At 42.6% G+C, this 26,615-nt stretch overlaps 2 protein-coding genes across 2 annotated transcripts; both read left to right on the top strand.

The window, feature by feature from the left end:
• Positions 1-2,712: 2,712 nt before the first annotated feature.
• Positions 2,713-8,740, top strand: LOC121627565 (insulin-like growth factor-binding protein complex acid labile subunit). The gene is made up of 3 exons (XM_041966518.1): positions 2,713-2,755; positions 5,786-5,859; positions 7,369-8,740. Exon 3 carries the CDS (start codon positions 7,383-7,385, stop codon positions 8,445-8,447), a length of 1,065 nt encoding a protein of 354 aa, XP_041822452.1. The 5' UTR covers positions 2,713-2,755; positions 5,786-5,859; positions 7,369-7,382; the 3' UTR covers positions 8,448-8,740.
• Positions 8,741-10,312: 1,572 nt separating this feature from the next.
• Positions 10,313-24,407, top strand: LOC121627433 (major facilitator superfamily domain-containing protein 6-A-like). Its single transcript, XM_041966342.1, has 7 exons — positions 10,313-10,546; positions 11,412-12,894; positions 17,522-17,619; positions 19,859-20,020; positions 20,109-20,207; positions 20,429-20,721; positions 22,080-24,407. Exons 2-7 carry the CDS (start codon positions 11,414-11,416, stop codon positions 22,305-22,307), a joined length of 2,361 nt encoding a protein of 786 aa, XP_041822276.1. The 5' UTR covers positions 10,313-10,546; positions 11,412-11,413; the 3' UTR covers positions 22,308-24,407.
• The last annotated feature ends 2,208 nt before the right edge of the window (positions 24,408-26,615 follow it).

Here is a 26,615-nt window from a genome sequence, read left to right as displayed (position 1 = left end):
ACACTGCAGACACCAGTTTGTAATGGAGGCTTTGTACTGGGTGCTCTTAAAGACTACATGTAGCGTGAGAGAATATTATTAAACTCACTGTCTGGGTCTGAAATCTGTCGGGAAGCAGAAACGTGTTGAACATCTTTGAAGGCACAGAAACTCGTCAGAGAGCTGCTGGAAATTCCTTTCAACACACTCTGAAAGGCCTCTATTGTGTCGCGATAATCCACCTGACCTGGACGCTTTCGTTCACGTCTGCACAAACAGCTCACAGGCCGGTTCTCCCCCATTTACCTGACAGCACCTGCAGGTGTTACAGGTTTACTGAGAGCTTCTCAGCAATGAATCAGAAGTGCCACGACAAGTGAAATGAAAAACACAAGACAGAACTTAAACCTCGACTTATCTGCAGTAAACCTGAACCTGGAAATATAAATGCTGCTGTTTTTATCACAGACTCATTGTTAGCGTCATAGAATAAAAACAGACTCCACCTTCATTGTGCATTTTATGACAATTATTGAAAGATCAACATATTTCTGAATGTGTTTAAGAAAATGAATCCCACTGCATTTCACAAGAATTTTTTAGAAAAGTTGTTCTACAGATTCTACAGTCCTACAGATTTATGAAGGTAAACATATTCATAAATGCTCTTTTTCAATTTTACAACAAATGTATAAAGGTTCTTTATATTTCTAAATGTATTTTTCAGTAAATTTAGGAAAAATGTGACAGATTTAAAGAGATTTATATCGATTAAGATATTTACACATGCATTTTATGACTGATTGTGAGACAAATTTCAAAGTTCATCAAATTCATAAATGCATGTTGCACCCAATGTTAAAATGTGGCACGTTTTCTGAAAGATAAAAACAAGTCATACATAATTAAAAATGTAGGCTTCTTCGGGTGTGCTTATCACATGATCAGCAACAGGTGTGTGCCTTTAAACCTCTTTGTACCTATAGTCAAGGACAGATCACATGACAGAAATATACACATTACTCTGTACATTGATATATACACATAGTGGACAGTATAGTACGTATACTAATGCAGGATACAGCAGGACGAGCAAATAAACCACAAGTCTGAAGACAAAAATGATATGAAAGAATGAATCTTATCGAATCACCTTTTAGATTTGATTGAACTTGTTTCAGAAGTTAGGAGATATACAGAATGTAGATGGATTTACAGCAGCTGATTGAGTTCACACAGTCTGTTAATAGTAACAGTAATTAAATATCACATGTAAGACTCGTGCGTGTTGACACCACCCTGGTCGTCCACTGACTGACTGTCAGATTGAGGACCTGATTGAGGACTTGACAGCGGCAGGGACAATCTGTTCCAGACGACCCGCTCCGTGCTTCTCTGACCTCTGTGACCCCTCTGAGGCTCTTCCTGTCACCAAGTCAGAGCTGCCATGTTGGATCTGAGGAGCGGCGTGAACGAGCCGCCACGCTGCACCACTGCTGTCGCATTCATTAACACCTCCATCCGTCACACTCACACATACACACACACACTGTAGAGGTTTGTATGCACACCTGCAGAGTCACTGTTCACTGCACTGCTCTGTAAAACAGCTTGACGTCAACACTGCTTTTGTCAAAAGGGGTTCTGGACATACATTTGAATTGACTTTATTGCTCAGAGGTGTGAGTGACAGAGAAGGGGATGATTGACAGCTGATGGGTGGGCCCTGTCATCAGTTTCTTAGAGTTATGGTGTTAGCAGGGACATCGCTAAGATTTCTGAGTCAGAAGAGCTCAAATCGTTTTATTCTTACACACAGTCATACACAGTCCACCATACAGTGAAATTAGTTGGTACCTAACTAGAAATATTGTTTCAAAAGAAATAAAAACAAAGTGTGAACAGAGCAGCTTGGAGCCAACTTCACCTCAGAGGAAATGTTGGACTAGCCATAAACCAAACTCTGTGAAATTTCACAAAATGTCTTTGTTTCTTTATTAATTTAACTGCACATTTTTTCTTACTGCAAATGGTATTCCCCTTCAGATAAATGTTGTTTCAAACTATGACTACATAATAACTGTCAGAAGTGTAAATGTTTGTGTAATCGTAGAATGTTGAACCTCCTAAAATCCTAAAAATTGAAATGACGTCACGTAGTGACCTCGGTGTCCACAATGTTCACTACGGCTCAGATTATTACTCATGTACCACTACTACTGCAACCACCACTACTACTTGTATTCGTACTCCTGTTCAAACAGCTGCTACTGCTGCAGCCTCAACTGCTGTGCTAGTACTCATACTGCCAAAGCTGTAGAAATTACTGCTGTACCTTTACTACAACTACTACCACAACCTATACAACCTATTCCACTACTCTTTCCAGTACTGCTACCATTACTTCATCAGTTGCTGGTGAAAAACGAGGTGGAAGTTGTGTACAATAAACCACAAAATAAATAAATATTACTGCTACACCTCCTACTAATACTTCCACCACTTCATCAACTGATCCTATTATTGCTACTGCTATCATTGTCAATGCTAATATAAGTACTACTCTGTCTGTTATTACTACGACTCTTACTGTCAGTGTTGGAACTGCTGCTGCTGCAGAGAAAGAGATCTCTTTTCATCTTTCCTCCTTTTCAAAATCCTCTTTTCATTTCAAACAGACCTTCTTCGCCCCCTGCTGGCTACATTGAATACTGCACACGGGTCAGACTGATGACATCACAACATCCTCACCTGCTGTCACACAGCCTCTGGCCAGGTGAGACCAACTGACATATGTGGCATTTATTGATCTTTGATTGAACAGGAAGCTTTATCGCTCTGGCTGATAGACATCTAGGTCAGATTTCACATAATATAGAGGATAAAAATATGACAGTGTGGATTCAATTGCTCATAAATGTGGTAATTATCTTATGGTAAGGCTTCAGCCTACACCTTTGTGGTCATCATTGGTTGAAAGCTATTATATTTATGCTATACTTCTAATAACTGAATAAGAGCTGGACCCCAAAAGCAGAACACAGATTCAAGATTTCTAGAAGACAAAGGAGAAGATCAATACAGATACAAGAATGACTGAAGGTGAGTCAGCAGGAGGACAGGTGGAGGACTGGAACTGAGCATTCCTGGCAGGCAGACAAACAAGCGAAATGATCCTGGGACATGTGGAGAGACACAAGGGTTAAACAACAGGAGAGACCATTCAGAACAGACATGAGAACAAACAAGACACAAAGGGAAAGGGGGAAACACAGGGAGACACAACAAGTGCCCCCAGTGAGCACCTCCACTGGTGGAAGATGAGCTTGATGAGCTGGGGATCCAGGATGAAAGAGAGAGGGACCCAGGTCCTCTCCTCAGGACCGTATCCCTCCCAGTCAACAGGGTACTAAAACCCCTGCCCAATCACCGAATGTCCACAAGCCAGTGGACATTTTTAGCAGGGCTGTCATTGATGACCTGGGTGGGCTCAGGGGGTCTGGCAGGGGGGCATAAAGAACTGGAAGAACTGGAGGTAGTAGCAGTTGTAGTGGAGGCAGTAGCAGTAGCAGCAGTGTCAGAAGACGGGAAGTCATTTCAGTGGGTATTTGAGGGTATAAAGATGATGGCAGGAACGATTGCAGTAATCATGTTAAGTGTACAGACTGGAGGTAACTGAAGTAGTTTCCAGCTGCTGTTATTGTGCAGCACAATTATCCAGGTCAAGTCAGAGGCCGCAGTGAAACTGGATCCCTGCAGACACCCAATATCTGTGAGAGGAAACATGACTGTGCATCACTGACACCGTCTGGAAGGGAACAACTGAAGAGTCTCCACGCTCTCCAACAGCTGACACAAGTGGAAAAAAATGCACAAAATGTCAACAAATGGTGCTTCTGTGTGCGTGGAGGAAGGTGATAATTCACACTTCAATGTTTTTGTTTCTTTTTGAAGAAGGAGAGCATTAACAAGCAATAAGCAGCACAGAGAGACACAAATACAAAGCACAAAAATTAAACAAACGAGATGTAACATGCTAAGAACCAGGCTAGCTGTTACCCCCTGTTTTTAACTTTTATGACATTATAGAAAAACATAAGAAAGAATTAAGAATTTAAGTTAAGTTCATTTCCTCAAATATTATTCTTAAGTACAGATTTGAGATTAACTTGTATATTTCCACTTTACACATACATACAGGTACATACAAAACACATGAGTTTCCAAGCTATGATGCATTTTTATGGATTAAATTTCCCAAACATATAGAAATGACTTAAAATTAAACATCCATAAATCAATAACAATAAATAACTCTCACTGTTCTGCATTAAGTACTTTTAATGCTTTAAGTACAGTTTCTTTGTAATACTTCTGTACTTTTGCATATGTTCTATTTCAATGCAAGACTTTTGACCTTGTTTTTACATTGTGGTACCAGTGCTTGATACTCAGCCCAAAGCAAAAGAAAACAGACAGAATTTAGGTTAAAGAGCTGCACTACAAACTGGGCTACAAGCTCTGATTCCTCAATTAATGGAGGTGGATGGAGGCGGCAGCAGAGAGTGGTTTATCTGGGCCGGGGATTTGGACGGTATTAGTGTAATCTTCCTCTCTGTGACCAATAGGTCCCCTCATCATCTATCCAATACATCCCGGCTTCATCCTACAGATAAGAATAAAAAATGTCACATCTGGGCTGCAGCTGCCTTCAGTCAGTGAAGTCACAGCTTCAGATTTTCTGCTGTCTTATTCAAAGTTTTTTATGTGTGACGCCTTTAGATTTCCTTTCTTAGCTGACAATTTGTAGTTCTTTATCCAACATAATCACCAAAATCACAAGGTACTTAAAAGAGCAGGTCCTGACCTTCGACCTCTGCGGTGTTGGTCATGTTGTCAGATCAAGAAATTGAAAATCATCCCAATGAGTTAGAACCAGAGGAATAACAGTACAACATTTCACACATTTCTGCAGTTTATTCTTTGGAAGCACAAAAAAAAAAAAACTTCCTTTGTGACCTGTTGAATCAAAGAAGCAAAAGAAATAACCAAGATTTGTGTTGAAAAAAAAATGGAAATATTATGGAAGGGACAAAAGTTCTACACTTGGAGCAAAAATTCCAAATAGTGCTGATGCGAAATATCTTTCCTTGAATACCCCGACAGACTTGCATATCTGGTGTGTTACAAGCAACATATTTTACTCTCAGAGCTGTCTGTGATCTGTTTCCTGGATGCCTCTCCTTCATACATATCCTCCTGATAGAATATTTCTGTAATGCATGACCAGCATATTCATATTTCATGTTTGTGCTGCCTTATTCTTTGTCGTAAACACAGTGCAGAAAGTGGGTTTTAAACTTTTCCTCCACTTTTTAAAGCCTTTCTCGCCACAGAAACTCATCCAGATCAGAAGAACATCGCATTGTATGAACCACTTATTTTTTATTAAACACATAAAGTCTATAAAAAAACCTGGAGATAAACACTGCTCGGCCTGCAATCAGTCCAATCTGTCCAGACCTTCTAATTCTCATATCTGTGGCCCAGTTTGGCTTCAATCTCTTAAAGCTCCCCTCAGCAGCCCTGATAACCCCCTCCCACAACCACAGCACTGCATGGTGAATAATTGACGAGCTCTCCTCTCCTCCCCTCTCCTCCCCTCTCCTCTCCTCCCCTCTCCTCTTTGTGTCTCTTTCCATCTCTCTGTCTTTGTGGTGTCGCTCGTCGGCTTCTCCGGGCTGTGACAATCCTCCCTCCACCCCCCCCCCCCCCCCCCCCCCCCCCTCCCCTCCGTCATGTCCAGTTTCCACCTGCTGCCGGCCACATGTTGACGACCGTCAGCAGATAAAACAGACGGAAACACGGGAGCTGCTGCTGGTAAGAAAAACCTCAAACATTACAGAGTTTTTACACAAACATTTACAGGAAATCAAGCAGCTCTTTTCATCCTCGTCTTTGAACTGTTCCTTGAATTTCTCTCTGTGTGTCGTCCAGTGATTTTGTGAAAGAAAAGGGGCTCAGTAGGCGCTCTTAGCTGGAGCCAGGAGAAGAATAGAAGAAGATAAACAAGTATATGAAAAGCCTTTATTCAGCTGTGTTGCTTTAAAAATGAAGTTTTTGTTCCCTCCATCCTGATGAAGATCTCGTGATGCAGCAGCAGTGAAGGAAGACTGTCACAGGCTCTTCCCCTTCCTCTCCAAAAGGAGATGAACATTTTTTGTACTCTAGAGGAACTTAATGTCATCTTGGAGCAAATTCAGCACCTTTTTTGACCTCATTATGGTTTCATAGGAAGCCTGGTTTGGAGTTTTGATATTTGCAGCAGAGATACAGATCAAGGAGTCAAACAGTGTTTGAAGCGGTCATGTTATGTAATTGTTTTTTAAAGGTTTGTAATGTTGTACTTTTGTGGCTCTATATAGGACTTTTATAATGCCCTTAAAGAACCGCACCAGTTGTTTTGCATTACTACAAGTTACATGGACTTTAACATCACAGGAAACCTTTTTCCAAACCATATTGCTCTGTTGTAGATTTGAATTCTAAATATATTTCTGGCTGTTCAAGAGCATCAAGTCTGTTTGTGATGATCGTCGCTTGTTAATGCAGTTCAATAACCTTTACTCCACATGCACCAGTGACAAAATGCAGACCAGACGGTGAAGGAGGAGACAAGGCGAGTTTCAGTAGTCTGCCACTTGATCTTTATGTTCCAGGAAATACTCGACATGGATCCACATACTGCAGAGGTCAGATTCAAAATGATTGCAGTAACGGTGCTCTGTTGCATTCGAAACACAGCTCCACACGGGGAAGTACATCAAAAACCATTTCAGTATGCGTGTATCTGCTCAAAAAGGCTGCTCACATCCCAGACCTTTCCGGGGCTTTCAGGAACCAGGTTGGGGTGCTTTGCTGTTTTTCATCCGATGTGGTTCCACAAAAAACATCTCAGAAAACTTCTGCAGAAAGCTTTTATTTACTGTAAAACAGTTCTGCAGTGATTTTCTATATTAGTAGTTCAAATACAAGACAAATCTGAGGAGCTGTGATATTTTATTGAATAGAAAAAGACGTCTGCTTCACAAATCGAGTATATTTCCCCTGACTTTGCTTTTTAAAGCTTAATACTGGATATATGAACCAGTCAGTCAGTTTTTTTGCCATTTATAACTCGTGATGTGGAGACGTTTTACCAAATTGTTTGGAGGCTTTGTTCATCGACACAGAGCGGCCAGTTTGAAAGCCATGAAGTATCTGAAGTAGTCTTTCGACTGTCAGGCGCCTGGAGAGGACTGCGGTGGTCCTGCAGACATTTTGTTGACACGTTTGTTGAATTTCTGAGAGCTGAATAAAAAGAAAACTCCTCTCTGTGGTTGTTTTTAGACAGCGGTGGAGCCATGAAGGAGCTCCTGTTCCTCCTCCTGGTGGTGGTGGAGACCTCCAGGTCTTACAGCAACAGGTGCGAGCTGGGCTGCGACTGTCGAGGAGATCTGAAGTTCACCATCTGCTCCCGGGCCCTCTTCACCCAGCTGCCCACCAGAGTGCCCCCCACCACCGAGCTCCTCGATCTGTCCGACAACAACATCTCCATCATCCCTGAACGCTCCTTCAACAAAAACCGCAAGCTCCGCGTGCTGCTGCTGCAGAACAACAACATCAGCGAGGTGGAGGACGGTGGCTTTTCTCAGCTGGAGTTCCTGCAGAAGCTGGACCTGAGCTGGAACCGGATCTCCACCCTCACTGAAGGTTTCTCCATCGGCCTGGCCCTCCTGCGGGAGCTGCAGCTCGCCCACAACTGCCTGACGAGCCTGGACAGCCGGGCCTTCCTGCACCTGGACGGCCTCCAGAGGTTAAACCTGAGCAGCAACAGCATCCACACCATTCAGGTGAGGTCGTTCTCCTCCATGAGCACGCTGCGGCAGCTCCACCTGGAGGACAACCAGCTGACGGCTCTGAGGAGCGGGATCTTCTCCATGCTGCGCTCCCTGGAGGTCCTCAACCTGGCCGGAAACCAGATCAGGGAGACGGAGATGGGCGTCTTCAAGCCCCTCACCAGCATGACGTTACTCAACCTGGTGGACAACCAGCTGTCCACCGTCGACTTCAAAACCTTCCTCAACATCCACACCTACAGCACCCACATCCTGCTGGAGAGGAACCCCTGGAACTGCGACTGCGACCTGCAGAGAGTTTTCCGGAAACTGCGGAGCATCCAGAGGCTCTTCCTGGACGACTACTACAACCTGACCTGCAAGGAGCCGCCAGTCCTCGAGGACTACAGGCTGATGGACGTGGACACGGAGCTGTGCCTCGCCGAGACGGTCACCGTGCTCATCATCTCCATCACCGTGGTGACAACCGTGCTGGCCGCCATGCTGATGGGCGAGAGGAAGAGGAAGAAGAAGAAGAAGGGGAAGCACTGGACGCAGCAGGGAGAGCTTTCAGATGAGTCGGACTACTGAAACACATCTTTTCTTTTATTTACCTGAAATGTGTCACAATTCTTTCTCCCTTCTTTATTTTCTGACACAGAAAAACAAGCTTAAAATACAGCGTTTTGACTTTCAGGCAATATTTCCAGGCAACTGTTGCATCACTTGTAAATCCCACAGGAAAATCTGCACGCCTGAGAAGAGATTTCAGATCCTGCGGTTCATTTGGTCGGATTTCCCATCTGCTTTGCGCCAAATAAACCTTCCTTTTAAACCGACACTGTAAAGGGTATTATTCTAAAACATCTGCTTCATAATATAAAAAAACACTTTCATTTTCTGAAATGCAGTATATTTATGGAGTTTTCCCCCATAAAACGTAACCTTCATATAAATAAAGAAGTTTTATTTTCTCATCTTAAATGTTTGAATGGTGAATACACTTTTTTATGCGAATGGATGTGGTGCAGTTACAGCAGTGGTTGTGTGTTGTTCATGTTCCTGATGTATCTCCAAGTGTGGCATTTAAGTGTATCTCATGTCTCGTTTAGGACAAACTTTTTGCCAATATATTATATTTATGCAATAAAAAAAGCAGTTTTCAACGCAGATCACGTCAGCTGATGAATGTAAAATAGAAGTCTGCAGTGCCCCCTGTAGGTGAACAGGTTTACTGCAGTGGAAAGCATTCATGGTGTTTGATTTCATGATCTTGAAACAGCAGATGGGTGGGGTTTGTTGTTTCCGGGCACACGTTGAAATGAGCATTGATTATACTCAGCTGCAGCGTTTCTGTTAATTACAGAAAGTAGAGAGATGTAAAACTACAAGATGCAAGATGGCCTCATGTATAAAACATTGTTACAAAAGTTTGGAAAAAAACAGGAAAAAATGTTTGATCTGTGTTGATGTGTATTATTTCATCTTAATTCTAATTCTCCATCACATCAAATAGATTTAAAAACTTACTCTTTCAAATTTATTTTGAATTCTGGGAGAATTTCTTTATTTTTAATTGTGTAGTAATTTCATATTTGAATAGGAACTCTCCAAAACAGAGCATTCATAACTGTAGTAGTTTTGAGTGTGAAATTTAGCTTTTTCTGTATGATTTATAATTAACACGATGATAAATACTGGTATTTTTACAGCTGCTTTAATATCGTCACATCACTGCCACATGGTGCGTTCAATGTTCTCTATGGTGATTTCGTGTTTTATTTTCACACGCTATTATTCCCACAGGCACTTAAACCAGAGGCCGGCAGTCTGCAGTCTCACTTTAAAATGAATTACAGGAATGTTTTGTACCGTATGTGATTAATACAAGTTTCCCCTTTAACTGAGACACTGGAGACTCTCAGGCGGAGTCGCTCTGGTGCGTCAAGACACCTGAATTTTGCACTGAAGGCTACCGGATATCGATACAATAATTTAATTGTACAATTACTTCACCCTTGGTCTTCAAAAGCTCTGAATAGAGTGAAAAATGCTCAATTCAGTAGGACATAGTCGGCTTGTTTTTATTTGCACTGAATCAATTTACTGTCATGTAAGGCTCGCAAGATGTTTTTGTGTGAAATAAGATTTAAACTATTAAAAAAAATAAAATAGCAATTGTTGAAATAAATTGTTGATAAGGTGCTATCATTTTGTCTAGTGGAATATTAAGTTTGAACACTGAGTGAAACCATCATGCAAAAACAAGTTTATTACATTGTTCTGTGGAGGAACGTGATAAATCATCGCATTGCTTTGGGTTAGTTTTCCAATTCCATAGCGCTCAATAGCCTTCCAATGCTAAAAAAAAAAATACTTTTATTTTGGAGGCGCAGACCGGAAGCGCGCTTGTCCATCATGGTGGACTTGATGGCTTTGTGTCTGGACAGGTGGGAACTCCGGTTTGACGAGCTGCGGTTGTTCTCAATACAAAGCGAGCAGAGCCGGAGAAACACTTTAAATTTATTATAAAATAAACACATGAGCACGTTGCGCTGAATTGAGACATTATCCGCAAAATGAAAGTACTAATTATGGCGGCTTTTGTGTGAAAAATGTCCGACCGAGGAAACAGAAAATCAAACAGAAACTGCGCAGTCATAATTTAATGGGAGCGGTGACCTGAGCAGGTGAGGAAACGGATCTGTGTAAATGGCGTGTTGTGTTTTACGTTCAGTGTTTTGATGTGTTTAAATAGTTTAATTGAGGTGACCACAGAGCTGCAACGTCAGAGTAATTTCCTGCCCGTTTAGCCGCTGCTCTTTCTTTTTAAAATTACTGACGCAATTTTTGCTAATTTAGGTAATTTGCACCTTTTAAAATTGGTTGAATTCGGTTTGTTTTCGTGTAAAATAAACTAGCTTTGTTCAAGATACCGAGTACTTCCGCATAGGACCGTCAGTGACAGTCGGTGACGGTCAGACGGTTTTCAAACTGGGGTCCGGGGACTTCATGCGGTCGTTGGAGGTTCACCCAACCGGATGTCACATCACTGATGTTTAATTGACTATGTGCTGGTGTTTTTACCATGGCAACCTGTATTGATCATTATTGAAAATCACAACCTATGTTGAAAGTAACTAATTTATGAAAACCAAAGGTAATGTAACAGTTTTACCTCCATCCAGGTCTAGATTCAGACTATTATTTGTAGATTATTTATTGTCTGTGTCTGCAGTATTTAAGGCTCACCTAATGTTCCTCTCAAGAGACATGTATTTATATCAGTATTGGCTGTTTTCTCATGCCAGACTAAGAGAATTATTGATGTTCTAGAAGGAAACACCATGTGAATCATTTCAAAGCAGATGAGAGGATCAGCTGTTATTTAAATACAGATTAAATTGTCGTGTTTGCTTTGCTGCCAGACATATTTCTGGTTGTCATCGCAGGCAGTCCTTCCAGCCGAAGGATAAATTCAGCATCATTTGGTTATTGAACTTTGGTGCCGTCTCGCCCTGCAGCTGCTCTCACCCTTGTTTCCTTATCTTCCAGATATGGCAGCCGACGACAAGGTTGCCATCCTGACAGACGACGAGGAGGAGCACAAGAGGAAGTATGTGCTGGCTGAGCCGTTCAACACTTTGTCAACGGAGCAGCAGGCTAGCGTTGCGCCGGCGCCTGCCTCAGACGTACCGCCTGAACAGCCACCGGCCTCCAAGCCCGACTCCATAGACTGCTGCGAGAGGATGTGCCTGCGCATCAACAGCCACCTCCTCGTCTCCAAAGTCTTCTACTTCTTCTTCTACGCCGCCTACGGCTCACTGCACCCTCTGCTGGCTGTGTACTACAAGCAGCTCGGCTTGTCGGCCAGCCGCAGCGGGCTGCTCGTCGGCATCCGCTACTTCATCGAGTTCTGCAGCGCCCCCTTCTGGGGTGTGGTGGCGGACCGCTTCAAGAAGGGCAAAGCCGTCCTCCTGTTTTCTGTCCTGTGCTGGTTGGTGTTCAACTGCGGCATTGGCTTTGTCAAACCAGCTGAGATGAAGTGTGAGGAAAAAGGTGCTGCCCCTCTGACGACGGTGGCGCCGGTGATGACGACTCACCCTCACGGTAATTTCACGGACCCGAGCAACTCCACCAACCGCACTAGAAGCCGGCGGAGCTTTCTCGACCCTCATGGTGTTCCCGAACTCCTGAACTCCTTTTTCAGGGAACCCCACAGGCATGAGCGAAGCGTAGACGTCACACAGCCCACTCCAAACACCACCTACCCCAGCACGACCACCACCACCTCCTCTGCTCCAACCAAAGCCAAGGAGTACCAGATCATCTACAACAAGGACCAGGTGGAGACCATCTTCCTGCTCATCCTACTCGTCATCATCGTGGGCGAGTTTTTCAGCGCTCCCGCCGTCACCATCGTGGACACCGTCACCCTGCAGTACCTGGGTAAAGCTCGCGACCGTTACGGCCTGCAGAGGATGTGGGGCTCGCTGGGCTGGGGTCTGGCCATGCTGCTGGTGGGCATCTGGATCGACCACACACACATCAAAGTGATGATCGACGGCATGGGCTGCGACGTGCCCGACTTCCGCCTCCACAACTACCAGATCGCCTTCATAGTGTTTGGTGTGCTGATGGGTGTGGCGTTCATCGTTGCCACTCAGTTTTACTTCGAAAAAGGAGCCAACTACCAGCAGGAGCTCCCAGAGGGGGTGGTGGCAGAGGCGGACAGCCCAAGAGCGTTACCTGAGTCCAGCTCCTCGGACCAGACTCCCATCAGCCCCGACGCCGCTGAGGAGTTCCACTACAGCGATCTGCTGAAGCTCCTCTGCAGCGTGCGCTACAGCTCCGTCCTGTTCGTCGCCTGGTTCATGGGCTTCGGCTACGGCTTCGTCTTCACCTTCCTGTACTGGCACTTAGAGGACCTGAAGGGGACCACCACGTTGTTCGGGGTCTGCTCCGTCCTGAGCCACATCTCAGAGCTTGCCGCCTACTTCACCAGCCACAAGTTCATCGAGCTGGTCGGACACGTCAGGTAAGACCCACCTGAGAGGGTTCATTATTTTCATCTTAATTTTAACAATGCATGGGCTGCATTTAACAATTGATATGACGGATTAATGCATCAGATATTCTTACAATTAATTGTTTAGCCTTAAAAATGGCAGAATCACAAGTTGTGCAGAACTCAAAAATAGTAAGTTTACTCACATAAAAATGAGAGAAAAGCAGTAAATCATCATGTTTGAGAACACAGAATAAATCATTATTTCATGATTTTGTCTGAATTTCATTTTTTCATTGCATTAAAATACACACAAAGCAGATATTTTTAATCAGTTAAGTGCTGTATTTCATGCAACAAATAAGTTCAAACATGCACAAATGTGGCAAACTCCAAACAAAATCCTGATCTGGAATAAAATAATTTAATTGAAATAATGGAATAATGTCCGTTCAACTTCCTCACCCCCTGTGACCTCATTTGCCTGCAGCCTGATAATTCACCGCTCAAACCGAACGAGCGTCGCAGTAAATCAGCTTTGATGGGCTTCAAACCGAGCGTCCTCTGCTCTGCAGTCGGACACAATGCTGCCATTGATGCTGTGGGTTTCTGCAGGGGTGATTTCGGGGGGCCGGACCTCGCGGGCAGCGGGGACATTCGAGAGCGTGGTGTTAGATTTCAGCTGCGAGGCCTCCAGGAAACAAGTCCTGAGTCAACAGGAGGCGAAGGAGTGTTTTTGAAAGGATTTTAATCATCACTAACTAAACACACCTGCTGCTGCTGCTGCTCTTTATATATATCTGTCACTCATTAAAAACGGCTATGTTTAAAAGCAACTGCTGCTGTTTACTTTTAGAATTTATTATTCATTCTCTCCGGGGCAGGATATTGAATCTTCACTGTCTGCTTGTGATCACTCCTCAGCTTTGTCTTTCTTTTATTTTTAGCAGCGTGGAAAGATAAAAATAGCTTTAGAAGACAAAGAGGCAAATAATGGAGGAAAAGTCTGGGAAAATTAACATAAGTTTGTACTGGAGATTATTTCTGGTTTCTTTCCTGCTGATTATCTCATGACCTCTTGCCACGTCTGGAAACCCTGAGTTTATTCTTTATAATTATTTTCTCACACAGTTCCTTCTTTCATCTCATTTTGGTTCTTCAGGGAATTGCTTCAAATTAAGAATGAACTGATTTGATTTTCATGGTCAAAGGTCACTGTGTCCTCAGGCAACATGTTTTTGACCATAACATTACCTGTCACTAATTATGACAATGTCTCATAGGACAAAATAAAGAAGTGACGACATTTTCTATCCAAAAGGTCAAAGGTCAGCTTCACTGTGGCGTCATAATGTTCTGCAAAAACATTTCTCTGGCCATTATTCAACGCCATAACTCAGGAACAGAAGGCAGATTGGGACCATATCCACATTTGGTCAGATACTGAATTGGTGACACCAATCTTGGGTGTCCACCTTGAAACTGAGTTGAGATCTTTTCAAGATGTGTGTGAAGCATCCATGTTTTACAGTTTCTTCCTTCTTTGCTGCAGCATCCATATTTGAAGCTTTGTACATAGATAGATAGATACTTTATTAATCTCCAAAGAGAAATTTACATTTCCAGCAGTTCAAAGGGTGGAAAAACAAGGGCATGCAAAAAAGAACAGCTTTCAAGTAAGGAGGCAAAAATACAATACAAAATACCAACTAACAATATAAGAAAAAAAAATAGTGAGATAAAAATACAGAATCAAGCTATACAAGATAGACATCTGACGGTTAAGTGTGAGCGCAGTAGTGCAGTTGACAGCGTGCAACAGTCGGTTTGTCCACACTTGGTGTGGTGTAAGCGTGTAGTGGGTTCGGAGTTGTTGTGTTGATTATTGTTTTTTCGCCCTCCCCGAGAGGTGTTGAAGAGCTATACGGCGTGGGGGAGGAACCATCTTTTCAGTCTGTCCGTAGAGCAGGACAATGACAGCAGTCTGTCACTGAAGCTGCTCCTCTGCCTGGAGATGGTGCTGTGCAGTGGATGATCAGATTGTCTGTTATGGACAGGAGCTTGTTCAGTGTCCGTCGCTCTGCCACAGATGTTAGACTGTCCAGCCTTATGCCAACGACGGAGTGTCCAGGCGTGCTGCGTCCTTTTTCTTTAAGCTGCTCCCCCAGCACACTACTGCGTACAGGAGGGTGCTCGCCACCACAGACTGGTAGAAAATCTGCAGCAGCTTTTTGCAGATGTTGAAGGACGCCAGCCTTCTTAGGAAGTAGTCCACCACAAGCTGATTGGTTGTGCTGATATTGATCTTCAGATGATTGTTCTTGCACCATGTGATGAAGCTCTCTATCAGTCCTCTGTACTCCTGGAAAAACAGTCTGAGTGACGACAGCTTGTTTCTCAGTGGAAATTATTCACTGGCATCATACGTGTCAATATAGTGAACTTCCATTTCATCATGAGTGTGGACAGACATGCATGTTCTAATGATAATAATCATAATTATATTTATTTGTTCTTTTTAGTTCTTGTACAACTGCTTGTGTTCATAAAATGAAACACACTTAAACAGGAGTTTGAAGCTACAGGAAATAGTCCAGCACACAACTTTTGTTAAAGAAAAGCATTGTTTTTACGCTGCAGACTGAACAGGCGAGCTTTAGAGGTGCTGGGAGGTACATTTTTTAGCTTCATATAGAGCCACTATATAATATCAGCATATCCCAACATGCTGAACCTTAATCACAGATGCGTTTGAGGTTATGGGACATTGTGGAACCTGCATGCATAATTATGAAGATAATACTTGGGTCGAATTATTTTTACTATCAGTGTAATGACTTCATTCTATTTAGCATCTTCCTAGAAGCAAAGAGTTGCTTTGGTTTTTTTGAGAGAATTGGTACAAATAAATATGACCAATTAAGAGTCAGACAGTAAAAATTAGGTAAAACTGAGACTTCCTTCAGGCTGTGACAAACAAGTGTTCTCTGATCGAACAGCTGCTTCACACAAACACTGGACCTGTTGCTGCAGGTTATGCTGCAGTGCCTCTCAGTGTGTATGTGACACTCTGCTGCAAACACACTTCCTCCCCTCATACAGGAGCCGCAGCAGAAGCATCCGATCTGTCTGTATATAGATAAGAGGATGTGAAATGGTCACCGCAGTCTGCAGGTGTCCTCTGTTACCACCTGTTAGCTGTTGAAGGATCATCTGTTCATCAGTTGTATGTCTGGTTCTGACATACAACTGCAGATGACTATCTTCTGATATTTAGTCTGACCTCATAAATGTGTTAATCTTATTGCAAGACAGTTGGATTAGACTGCATTAGTTTTAGCAGGGTGCAGCTAATAAACTGCTGACTGAGTGTATCTGCATCAACATAATTAATCAGTGTTACTTGATAATACCTGCCCTCCAGTGAATTAGCATTGTTAGCATTGTTTGAACTTCCAGCCACAAGCAAACGGCTGCGTCTTCTGGTTAGCAGCTCTTATTAGCTTCAGTGGAGATCACGTGAAGAGGTGTGTGTGTGTGTGTGTGTGTGTGTGTGTGTGTGTGTGTGTGTGTGTGTGTGTGTGTGTGTGTGTGTGTGTGTGTGTGTGTGTGTGTGTGTGTTAACTTGTCAGGACAGCGAACAGGAGCCGAGTGACGAAATGATCGCTGGTCTGAATCCTTTAATTGTCAGGGAGGATGCAAGAGCGGGCGTTACCCAAAGATAAAAAACAAAGCTGTCGTTAGTAGATAAGCTGCGGTGGAGTTTTAAATTATTCATGATTTCAGTGGGAGATCCTCAGCTGTCACTCAGACACATGCATCATGTGTCTGAAGTGTGTGCTCAGCAAACCCTCGTTGGATGAACTAACGCAGGAGTAATCCTGTGTGGTGATCAGCAGGGTGTGTCGCGTTCAGGTCAGGTGTGTTCGTCCTCTTGAGAACAAAGACCAGTTGAACTTGCCTCATGAAGGCACTACAGAAGAAGAGCGGAACAATGAGCTGATTCATTGACTGAAGCCTGGTAGTCAGGCTGAATTGTTGAAACAAATCGAGTAAATTAACCTTGAAGAGGTCTAAATTTATTCTTTTTCAGTATAAAGAATAAAACTATTCACAGTGACAGTTTTAGCGATGTTAAAGTTTCTCAAGTAGAGTTTAACATTTTCATGATTTCCTCCTTTTTGTTTTCGTTGTTAATTTCATACCTTTGGATTTATTTTACTGCTGGTTTCTAAGAAGCATCACTTTGGACATTTGTCATTGTTTTTGACATTTAAATGACAGCAAATAATCAACTGAAACGCACCAAACGTGTAAAAAACATGCTTCTTGTACATAGCAACAAAAAAACGTACATACAAAGGATGCTGGGTAGAGGAAGAGAGCTGAGAACTGATGCTCATCTTCAGATACAGGAGAGCTTTATAGTTTACAGAGCAATCATTGATTTTGAATGTGGGACGATGAAACAAGGAGTCAGTTCAATCAATTGGCCAGATGACGGAACAGAATAATTTCTGAACTAAATGTCACCAAAACTCTAATAAATATGCTCCATTTCAATAAAAAAGCAATCCTACTGTGCATGCAAAGGATTCTGCTCCAGCTCCATCTCCAGCTTTTCTTTAAACCCCGTCCTCCGCCTTTTCCCTCTCAGGGTGCTGTACATCGGCCTGGCCTGCAACACAGCTCGCTACCTGTACATCTCCTACCTGCAGAACGCCTGGACCGTCCTGCCCATGGAGGTCCTTCAAGGTAACGTGCACTCACTGCTCAGTCCATGGGGAGGGAACTTTGGAAGCTAGGACCCCGGGGACAGGACAGGAAGCTGGAGTGTGTTTGTCTAACCGGAGGCTTATCAGACGCCCTTTTTCCTCCCTCAGCCTGGTTCACTGCAGGCTGCTGCAGCTTAGAATATACTCACATGAACTTTGTGCTTGTGCAGGACGCTGGAGCAACATTATCTTTATCACTGTTTCATGTTATTCATACGTTTCAGCCTATTTTATGATTAAGAGTCACTGAGAGTCATCCCAAGGTTTGCCCCAGCACCTGAAAGGACACCTGATGCCAGGTGATATCATTAAATACTGCAGGGAAAACCAGCAGAGCTGCCATTTGCATCAAACCTTCTCCTCCTCTAGTGTGTAGTAGAAATGTAAAGTGGAGTGGATGATAATGTCGTAGTAAAGAGATCAACGAGGAGCTGTCAGAGTCTGTTTGATTTGTCCGCCCTGAGGAAACACTGATGCATCACAGAACAAACATGTGAAAACTAGTTCAACTCCGCTGCCGTTTTGACATTGAAGTCGCCTCAAGTTTTCCAAGAGCTGCCAACTTCGTGATAACATCACCGCGAGACAGAAAGTATGAGGAAGAGCTTCAGCCGGAGGCTCCATTTTTACCGCTGTTCACCTCGAGCACACAAAGAGTCATCATCTACTGTGAGAGGGCGTTGGGGTCATGTGACACAGTGGGTTTCTCACTGCACACAGGAAGCTTAACTGTTGCCAAAATAAAAGCGCAAATAAATGCTGTTGATTGAAATGCTGGATTTTGAAAGGCAGCTACCAGTACGTTTATTTGTTTTTATGTATTTGATTTTACATCAACATTTCAGATAAGAATCACTCAGTTTGATTATTAAAGAATACTGACCTGATATTCACTGAGCATCCAGTTGAAAAATCAGCTTTTTAGCACTCTCTGGTGGACAGATTGTGTAATGACACTGTTTCTAAATAATCATTTAAAAATAATATAACCATTAACATTTTCTCTACTGCGGGTTCTTGTTAGTTATCGTCCAACATATCTGCAGCTCAAATAAAGACATCAAATAATAAATCATGTAGCATGTATGTCATTAACATTGCTGCAATGAAACTAATTTTAATTTATTGAAATAAACCTATTTAACAATATTTAATCACTATCAGGTTGATTTTGTGTTACTTTAATGGCACAAATTATAGATTGCTTGTTATTCCAAACAAGCTGGTGTTGTTTGTGAGTTATTATAATACAGATATTTCTCTCTTGAGTTTACCGTTGACAACAGGAGAGGTTAATATATGCCTTAGTTTATTTTAGCTGATTGATTTTGAGTCACTACTTTAGGTTCATTACTTTAATGACACTAGGCCCTCAGTGTAACATAACTCCTTAACATCTCTGTCTGTGGGGTCTAAAAGCCTAGGAACAACCTCAGAACCTTGTTTTCTCCCAGAAAAGTTGTTTGAATTAAGTTTTTTTTCACAGAAATGAAACAGAAGAAGCTACAAAGCGTTTTCCAAGCAGACATGAAACAAAGAAAATGAATAGACATGTCAGAAAAAAATCATCCAAAGTAATGTGCTTTAAACAAAGCAGCGCTCAGGCTGTTCATAATGGTACCACTGTTGAATCATATTCCACTTGTGGTATGTTGTGATCTCAGTTTCAGTAACCCTGACAAATAAAGTGTGATTTTTACCACCGAAACTGGAGCCAAAACACTCGAAGACGAATGTGGACGCTCAGACTCTCAGCTGTTCGCTCGAAGACGTGAAATCGTACTGGAGGGCAAATCTGTCCTGAGAAACCGCCAAAAAATAAACAATACAATAAAAATGTACTTTCAACATGGAGGTCAGCCAGGTCTCTGGATTTTCAAATATTACAGCTGCAGATTTCTCACATCCAGTCTCCCACGTTTATATACGGCTGCTTTTCAACCAGAGCTGAGCCGTTAGATGATAACAGCATATGACGTCGTTTTATTGGTCATTGTTATAAAGGACAAACGCTGTCTTTCCCTGACCTTTAATGCTACTCAGCAGCTCACTGGTACATTTATCTGAGCTGAGTTAAATGAACAGAACCTCTGTAATGTGAGAGAATAGCTTGTGCCTCTGTGCCACAGAACAGTGTTCTCCAAAAACTATTCTGACAATCGCCAAACAATTTTAGCTCCAGTTTATATTATTCATGTGTGTCCTTGTGTGTCCTCCAGGTCTGACCCACGCCTCAGTTTGGGCAGCCTGTATCTCCTTCCTGAGTGCGGCGGTCCCGCCGGCCCTGAGGACATCGGCGCAAGGCATCCTGCAGGGCCTTCACCTCGGCCTGGGCCGCGGCTGTGGAGCCATGGTGGGAGGAGTGTTGGTCAACTACTTTGGTACGACCCGACAGCGGGATCATGCTCGCACACAGAATATTTTAAAATATTGTATTGCATCAGCTGGTGACGTTTGTCTGCTTTGCAGGTGCTGCAGAGACGTTCAGAGGGATAGGCATGGCCTCCCTCGTAATCCTCCTCATCTTCTCCCTCATCCAGTGCTGCGCCGGAGACAATGAGAAGAAAGGTGGGAAAACCTTGCTCACCCACAGTTTAATAGTTTAATAGTAATAAAGAACCATCACATTAACTTAATGTTGAGGACACGCATCGCCATTGTTGAGTTGATTATAAATACAGTATGTATGAAGCTGTCAAAGACCCAGTGAAACCTTGTTTCAGTAGTGCTTCCAAACTGTAATATTTGCCCCGTTTTGTAACGTTTCCTCTCGCCTCTTCCTCCCTCAGAGGACAAAATGCTGGCTGAGAACATCCCGGTCCCCTCCAGCCCGGTTCCCATCGCCACCATCGACCTGGTGCAGAGCCAGAACGCAGCCGGTAGCCCCGCCCCAGCCTGCCAGGCCGCTGTGGTGCCCATCAAGAAGACCAAACACCAGGAGGAGCAGGAGGACGTGACCAGGCCGGCCTGGGTGCTCTCTGGTGCCCCCTGGGTCACCGTCGCCTTCGCCATCGTCCAGATCAGGGAGATGATGAACATGGCAAAGGGCGGCGGACCGCCTCCAGAGACTCAACCACTTCAGGTAAACAAAACGGCAATTCAAAACACGTTCAGCACTGTATTAAAAGAGTAAATGTAACAGAGCCAGTCATGTTTTTACTGAAATAACAAAGATTTATTCTTTGTACAGTGTCCATTGTAGGGCATTTCATAGACAGACAGATAGACAGACAGATAGAGGTCGATAAGAAAACATAAACATCAGTAACTAAAATCTTGGTTGTTTGGTACGTGTCGAGTATGTACTGCATATTGTCTTGTACATAAACATGGATGAGTAGTGGGAGTAAATGCACATTTAATCTGTGTAAAAACAAGTGTGTTAAAAACAAACAGGCCTGTAATTAGCAATGAAAAATAATAATGAAAATATGCTAACAGTGATCAGTGCTGGAGGATGTATTCAGATCCTTTACCCAAGTTAAAGTACTAATATCACACTCTGAAAGTACTTTTTGGGTCTTTATGATTGAGGAAAATGACAGTATTAAATATAAAAAAAAACCTCATGTTTTAGTGAGTGGAAATGCTTTTGTAGCTGCAGCAACAGTTCGTGTCACATTTTGACAACAATAATAATATTAATACTCTTTTCCATCTGTTGTGTCTGCTAGTTTAATGACTGTGCAGGAAATGTTTCTATAACTTTCACTAACCTGAACTTTCTGACACTTCTTCCTCTGACCGGCTGCCCACACACACACACACACACACACACACACTCATATACGCACTGAAGAAAGGTGAGGCGTTTGTGCATGCAAAGGTCGATGGAAAACTACCGTGTGGTGCGTGGGGGTGTCCAGGGTTTCCTCTGTGTGTTGCTGCATGTGGTGATAGCAGTGACTCATGTGTACCTGAGTGTGTGCGTGGGTTATGTGGGCGTGTACATGCATGCATATGTGTTTCTGTGCTTGCGAATTTCCCATGACCGTTTCATGACGTCATGAACGCATGCCTGAATTGCTCCCCGGTGATGTAACCGCCCTCCCCCACCCCCCGGAGGCTGAAGACGGTTAAGATGTAGACTTTTTAGTGCAGCTGATGGAGTCAGACATCAAGGGAAGTTTGGTTGTTTTTAAATCAAGTCATTGTCAGAGTTTGGTTTTGTGCAGCCAGTTCACAGCTTAGAGAACATAACTAGTGGAAGCTAACATGTTAGCATTAATGTTTCTGTTGGCGAGTAGCTAGCCACAAAGCAGCTCAAGCAAGTTTTTTCAGCTAGCTCTTTGTTTTCTGTCTGGTTTGTGCATAATTAGACTGATTTAGATGAAAGATGGTTATAAAATGTTCCTCGTGCCAGATGTGTGCCTACAAATGTGTGACCGCAAATCTGGCTGCCAGTCATCCGCCATCATTGTTTGTTCCTCTTGTTGCCAGGTACCTAATGAGCAGGCGTCGGCTGAGCACGAGGCGGTGGCGACAGCACGCAGACACCCGAGCGATGACGGCACAGATCCACCAGCCACCTCAGAAACACCCACACAAACGAACACCACCCGCCTGGCACCCACAGACTCTAACGAGGACAAAAACCAAACGCACCCGTCCTCAGACAGAGGAGGGCCGAAAGAAAACCCAGCCTTCGCAGCAGAAAACACAGACTGACCGTTTTTAATTCACACAAACTGAGCTTAAACTCTTTGTGTGCTAAACATCCGTCTCAACAAGTCACTTTGCCTCAAATTCAGTCTTCAGATCCAAGTAAAACTCTGCTGCTGTGGTGTAACAGTTCCACTTCAGTTTAATTTATGTTGGATACTTCCTAGGAATCAGTCAATATGTGGACACAGCACTGTATTTATAGAGATTTATTGTAAACGTTTGCTTAATAAGGCAGTGATGTCTAGAAAAATCTGGAAAGAAGTAACTCATTTTTTAAGCGGTTGTTAGACTCATGGCTGTTTTAATGGATTGTTTTTGGGGAGTTTGGGTTGAATGTTTGGATGAAGCTGAAGGCACGTTTGGTGGCGTTTTCCCCTCAGAGCGCCGTGCACTACATTTACTGCCTTTCAGTGAGTGTGAAGCAAAATATGTGCCTCTTGATAAGTTATTAACTTGATTTCCTTAAAAGTGAAGAAAAGTGATGAAATCAAACAAAATGGGAATTTAATTCAGTTTGGTTCTGCTGTAACACTTTTCGAGAACTAAGGATAGAAGGTAGTCGCCAGCACTAAATTGAAAAAATTAAAATGCATTTATAAGAATTTACTAGTGACTGAGATTATTCTCGGACACAAATCCTCACATTTTTGAATTGCAGGAGTGACTTTTACTGTGCTGTAATACAGAGGTTCAGTTGTTTTTGCACCACAAACTGTTTTTATGTTGATTTGTTTGTTGTTGTGGACCAGATGACAGGTGCTTTCAATTTCTTTTCATGTGAAGTAGCAGCAGCAGGAAATATTAGGCTTGCATTAGCATTAGCTCAAAGCAGCTCTGACATGGTGTAAAGGAAGTGAACAGTAAAGTGAGGTGGGTGTCACCAAGACGAAATTTTAAAAAACATGCAATGCTGGATTAATCACTTTGTCATTGCAAGAGTGGCGGACCCCGCCACCAACACTGAGGGCTAATTAGAGAACACCAGGTTTGATTTAATGAATATTTTCAGGTTTATAACTCTGTTACTTACATTCTAGTTACGTCTTGATATGAGTTAGAACATAAGCGGCTAATTGTGGAATCATTACTAAATTAAAAAGAATGCAGATCGACCCCTGAGGTCGTGTCCTCAAACAGATATAATGTACAGCTTGATGCTAAAAGCTGGTCATAACAGACGGGTTAGTTATGTACTGACGACCTACTTTAGTTGCACATCAGCATGTGGTCAAATTCATGCTGCAAACTTTGGCGTTTGCAGGTCTTGAAATGTTTTGTTTGGCACCATCAGACCTGCAGCAAACACTCTGGCAGCTGGGATGCTCAAAGCAAAAATGAACTGAAATGAATTGATAATTTTTATTGGATAATCAAGGATTTTATGTTGCTTTTTGGCTGCATTAATTTCATTGTTTATATCATTAGAAATTATTCTTATATACCGCTGGGAAAAACTGGGAAATATACAAGTTTTCCATCATACTTAAGTGATCCTGAAGCGGGTATTAAATTGCACTCTGTTTATGATCCTACAAATTTATTTAATTATTACTGAGCCTCTTTTGCATAATTGCATCGTTTCCTCGCAGACAGGCACCATCAGTTTCCAGTGCAGGTTGACGTGACAGGAAGAAGCAGGAAGTCGTATTCAAAAGCCGTTAAATCCTCCCACCTTTTGTTTCAGACTTCGTCACTTCTTTTGAAACAAAAATCCAGTTTTGTGCGTATTTGTATTATTTCCTGAAGAGCGGTGATGAAGAAGTGCCTCTTTCTAACAAACTGTTAATCGTCATCATTCTTCTGACTGATTATTATGAGATGTCAAGCAAGGATCCCTTTACTGTCCCACACTCCTCCAGAAAAATCTGTCATCTTCAACGCAGCAGGCTGAGGGTCTTATTAAAGCCTCATTCCAATATTTTTGTCTTGAAGCTGCCAATAGCCAACGCAGTACATTTACTGTCTTTGTTTTCATGCCAAACAATTCCCAACATTCAGTGTTTTTGTGTCGTCTGTGTGGAAGAAACCTCAGAAACAGAATTAGATGAAGAAATTCTGTTAACAGTAGATTAAATCATTAAAGGACGTTCTGAAAACTGTAAAGAGAGTGAAATATGTTGACTTTTCCAGCCTGTTTTTCTCTCCCTGATGGAGTCAGGAAGGCGAATATCAGCCCTTTAACCCAGTATCAGTGTGGCTTAATCTTATTGGTGAATTGGTTATTAAATGTATAAAAAAAGAAATGATACCCCAGATTGATCTCTATGACTGTGTCTGCAGCCTTATGATTTGACACATTAGGATTAAAGGAGTATTTCACCTTTTAAATGATAACAATGTATCAGTCAGAGGGGAATTTTTACTGCAGTACATAACAATCTGTATAAATGTGTATATTTTAACACTGAGGGAAGACATTTTGCTGCACAATGAGCACTTTTCACACTTAAAAGTATATTTTCTGATATTATTTAATTCAAATAAAGGTTCTGAATACTTCCAAATCTATTGAGCAAATGTAGTGAAGTGAAAAGTCCAATATTTTTGGAAATGAGCATGAAAATGCTGAAGTAAAGTACAAGATCATGAATATTTTACTTCCACTGAGTAGAGACCAGGTTGAAATCCAGCTGCACTCGGGCTGCAGGATGAGTTCCAGGCAGATGCTCTGTGTGAAATCAGCCACTTGATGGCAGTAGTGTTCTGAGTGTATGGGCGGATTTATGGAGGCTTAAATGGACTAAACCAGTCCCTGTGTGTGTGTGGAGGGTTATTGAGGTCGTGGTGCGCCTGCTACTGATGGGTGTGTGTGGGAGGACAGTAATAGGCTTCCTCAAAAACTAGACTGTGCTGTCGTAAAAAAAATACATAAAATAATAAAATCAAAACCGACTTGGCACACTCGGCCTGTCTGATATCCGTGGAGAAATTTCACCAGCCCCTCTGCTGTTGATGCTGTTGTTGTTTTGTCTTGCATGGTCCTTAATAATGAACAGTATAATAGTGTTGGGTTTTTTTTTCAGAAGGTGTTATGACCGCGAGCTGCTGAACAATTCTACACATTTCAATTTAAATGACACCGAGGGTCGAGGCGAGATAGGCTTTTATTCTCTGACACGGCTCTGAAAATTGCAGGGAATTACTGCAGCGCTGACCTACAGATGCTTCCAATTACTGGAGCACTACGTGTTGTACCTGCTCATGGTTTCCGTGTCTTGCTTGTGGGCACTCTGGCAGAATATTGTTGTTAATTGTTGGCTGATTGTTGACACTTCAGCTGTGACTTTTCTTCCACTGGACAGTCTGTTCCTTGTCTCGCCAGTCATATTATCCATCATTTGTATTCTATTTCTTTAATATTCCTGCTTGCACTTCATGTTTGGAAGCAAAATAAGGCCTTTTCACCCAGAATAAAAGGACTTTAAGGGTCACATTCCTCCATCTTAGCTGCTCAGCATCCTTTTTTAGTCTCTTCCTCCTTTTCTGTTCTAGTTTTGTTTTCTTTGAGTAAGTCCAAGAGAACTGACATCCTCTGCACCCACCTGAGCATCAAAAGGATTCAAATCTGATGTTAATTTCTCACAAATCACATCATCAGGACATAATATAGCACATTTAGCTCACTGTACCCAATTACCATGAATATGAAAAGCATGAATGTTACGCTAATCAGTCGCTCATAGCCAACCGCTGCCCAGATACAACCTGAGGTTATTTTTAGCTGTTTTTTCCCTCACTGTGCTGTGATGGAGAGGCGAGCCAGACGCCCCGAGGAGGGGACTTGGCAAGATCTGTTGAGTCAAGGTGATGATGGCTCCTTGCGTCCTCCCGGACTCTCTGGAGAGATGAGGGACCTTTCTGAGCCAAAACAATGTGTTCACATTACCCAAAAGCACCTTGGGGAGCGCAGAATGGCGAGGTGGACTCATTTCAAGCCTGTTTAGCATCACAGTTTTTGAGAAACTCTAAATTCTTTCCCAACAACAAGCTCTGGGTTTGATTCAGTGTCCTTTGTGCCTTCCCCCCAAATGATAATACTTCAGTGGATAATTGAACACCACTAATACTATCACTGTTACCCCCAGATGGGTGACCTAAATGCTGTTTCAAAGCCATTTTTACATTACCAGGAATGTAATTCTATAATTCTACAGAGAAATTATTTCATGTGAACATTGCTTGTTGATTTCTTTGACTAAAAACATTTGGATATGATGACATTAAGTCAGAATCAGCCTTGATGTGTAATAGCTGTGTAACTGTAAAATATGAACTCTTAATCAGCTCATTAACACCCTAAAAACCTTCAGA

This window comes from Chelmon rostratus, chromosome 24, assembly GCF_017976325.1.
Source record: "Chelmon rostratus isolate fCheRos1 chromosome 24, fCheRos1.pri, whole genome shotgun sequence".
Classification (NCBI taxonomy): Eukaryota; Metazoa; Chordata; class Actinopteri; order Chaetodontiformes; family Chaetodontidae; genus Chelmon; species Chelmon rostratus.
This window is presented reverse-complemented; position numbering and strand designations above follow the sequence as displayed.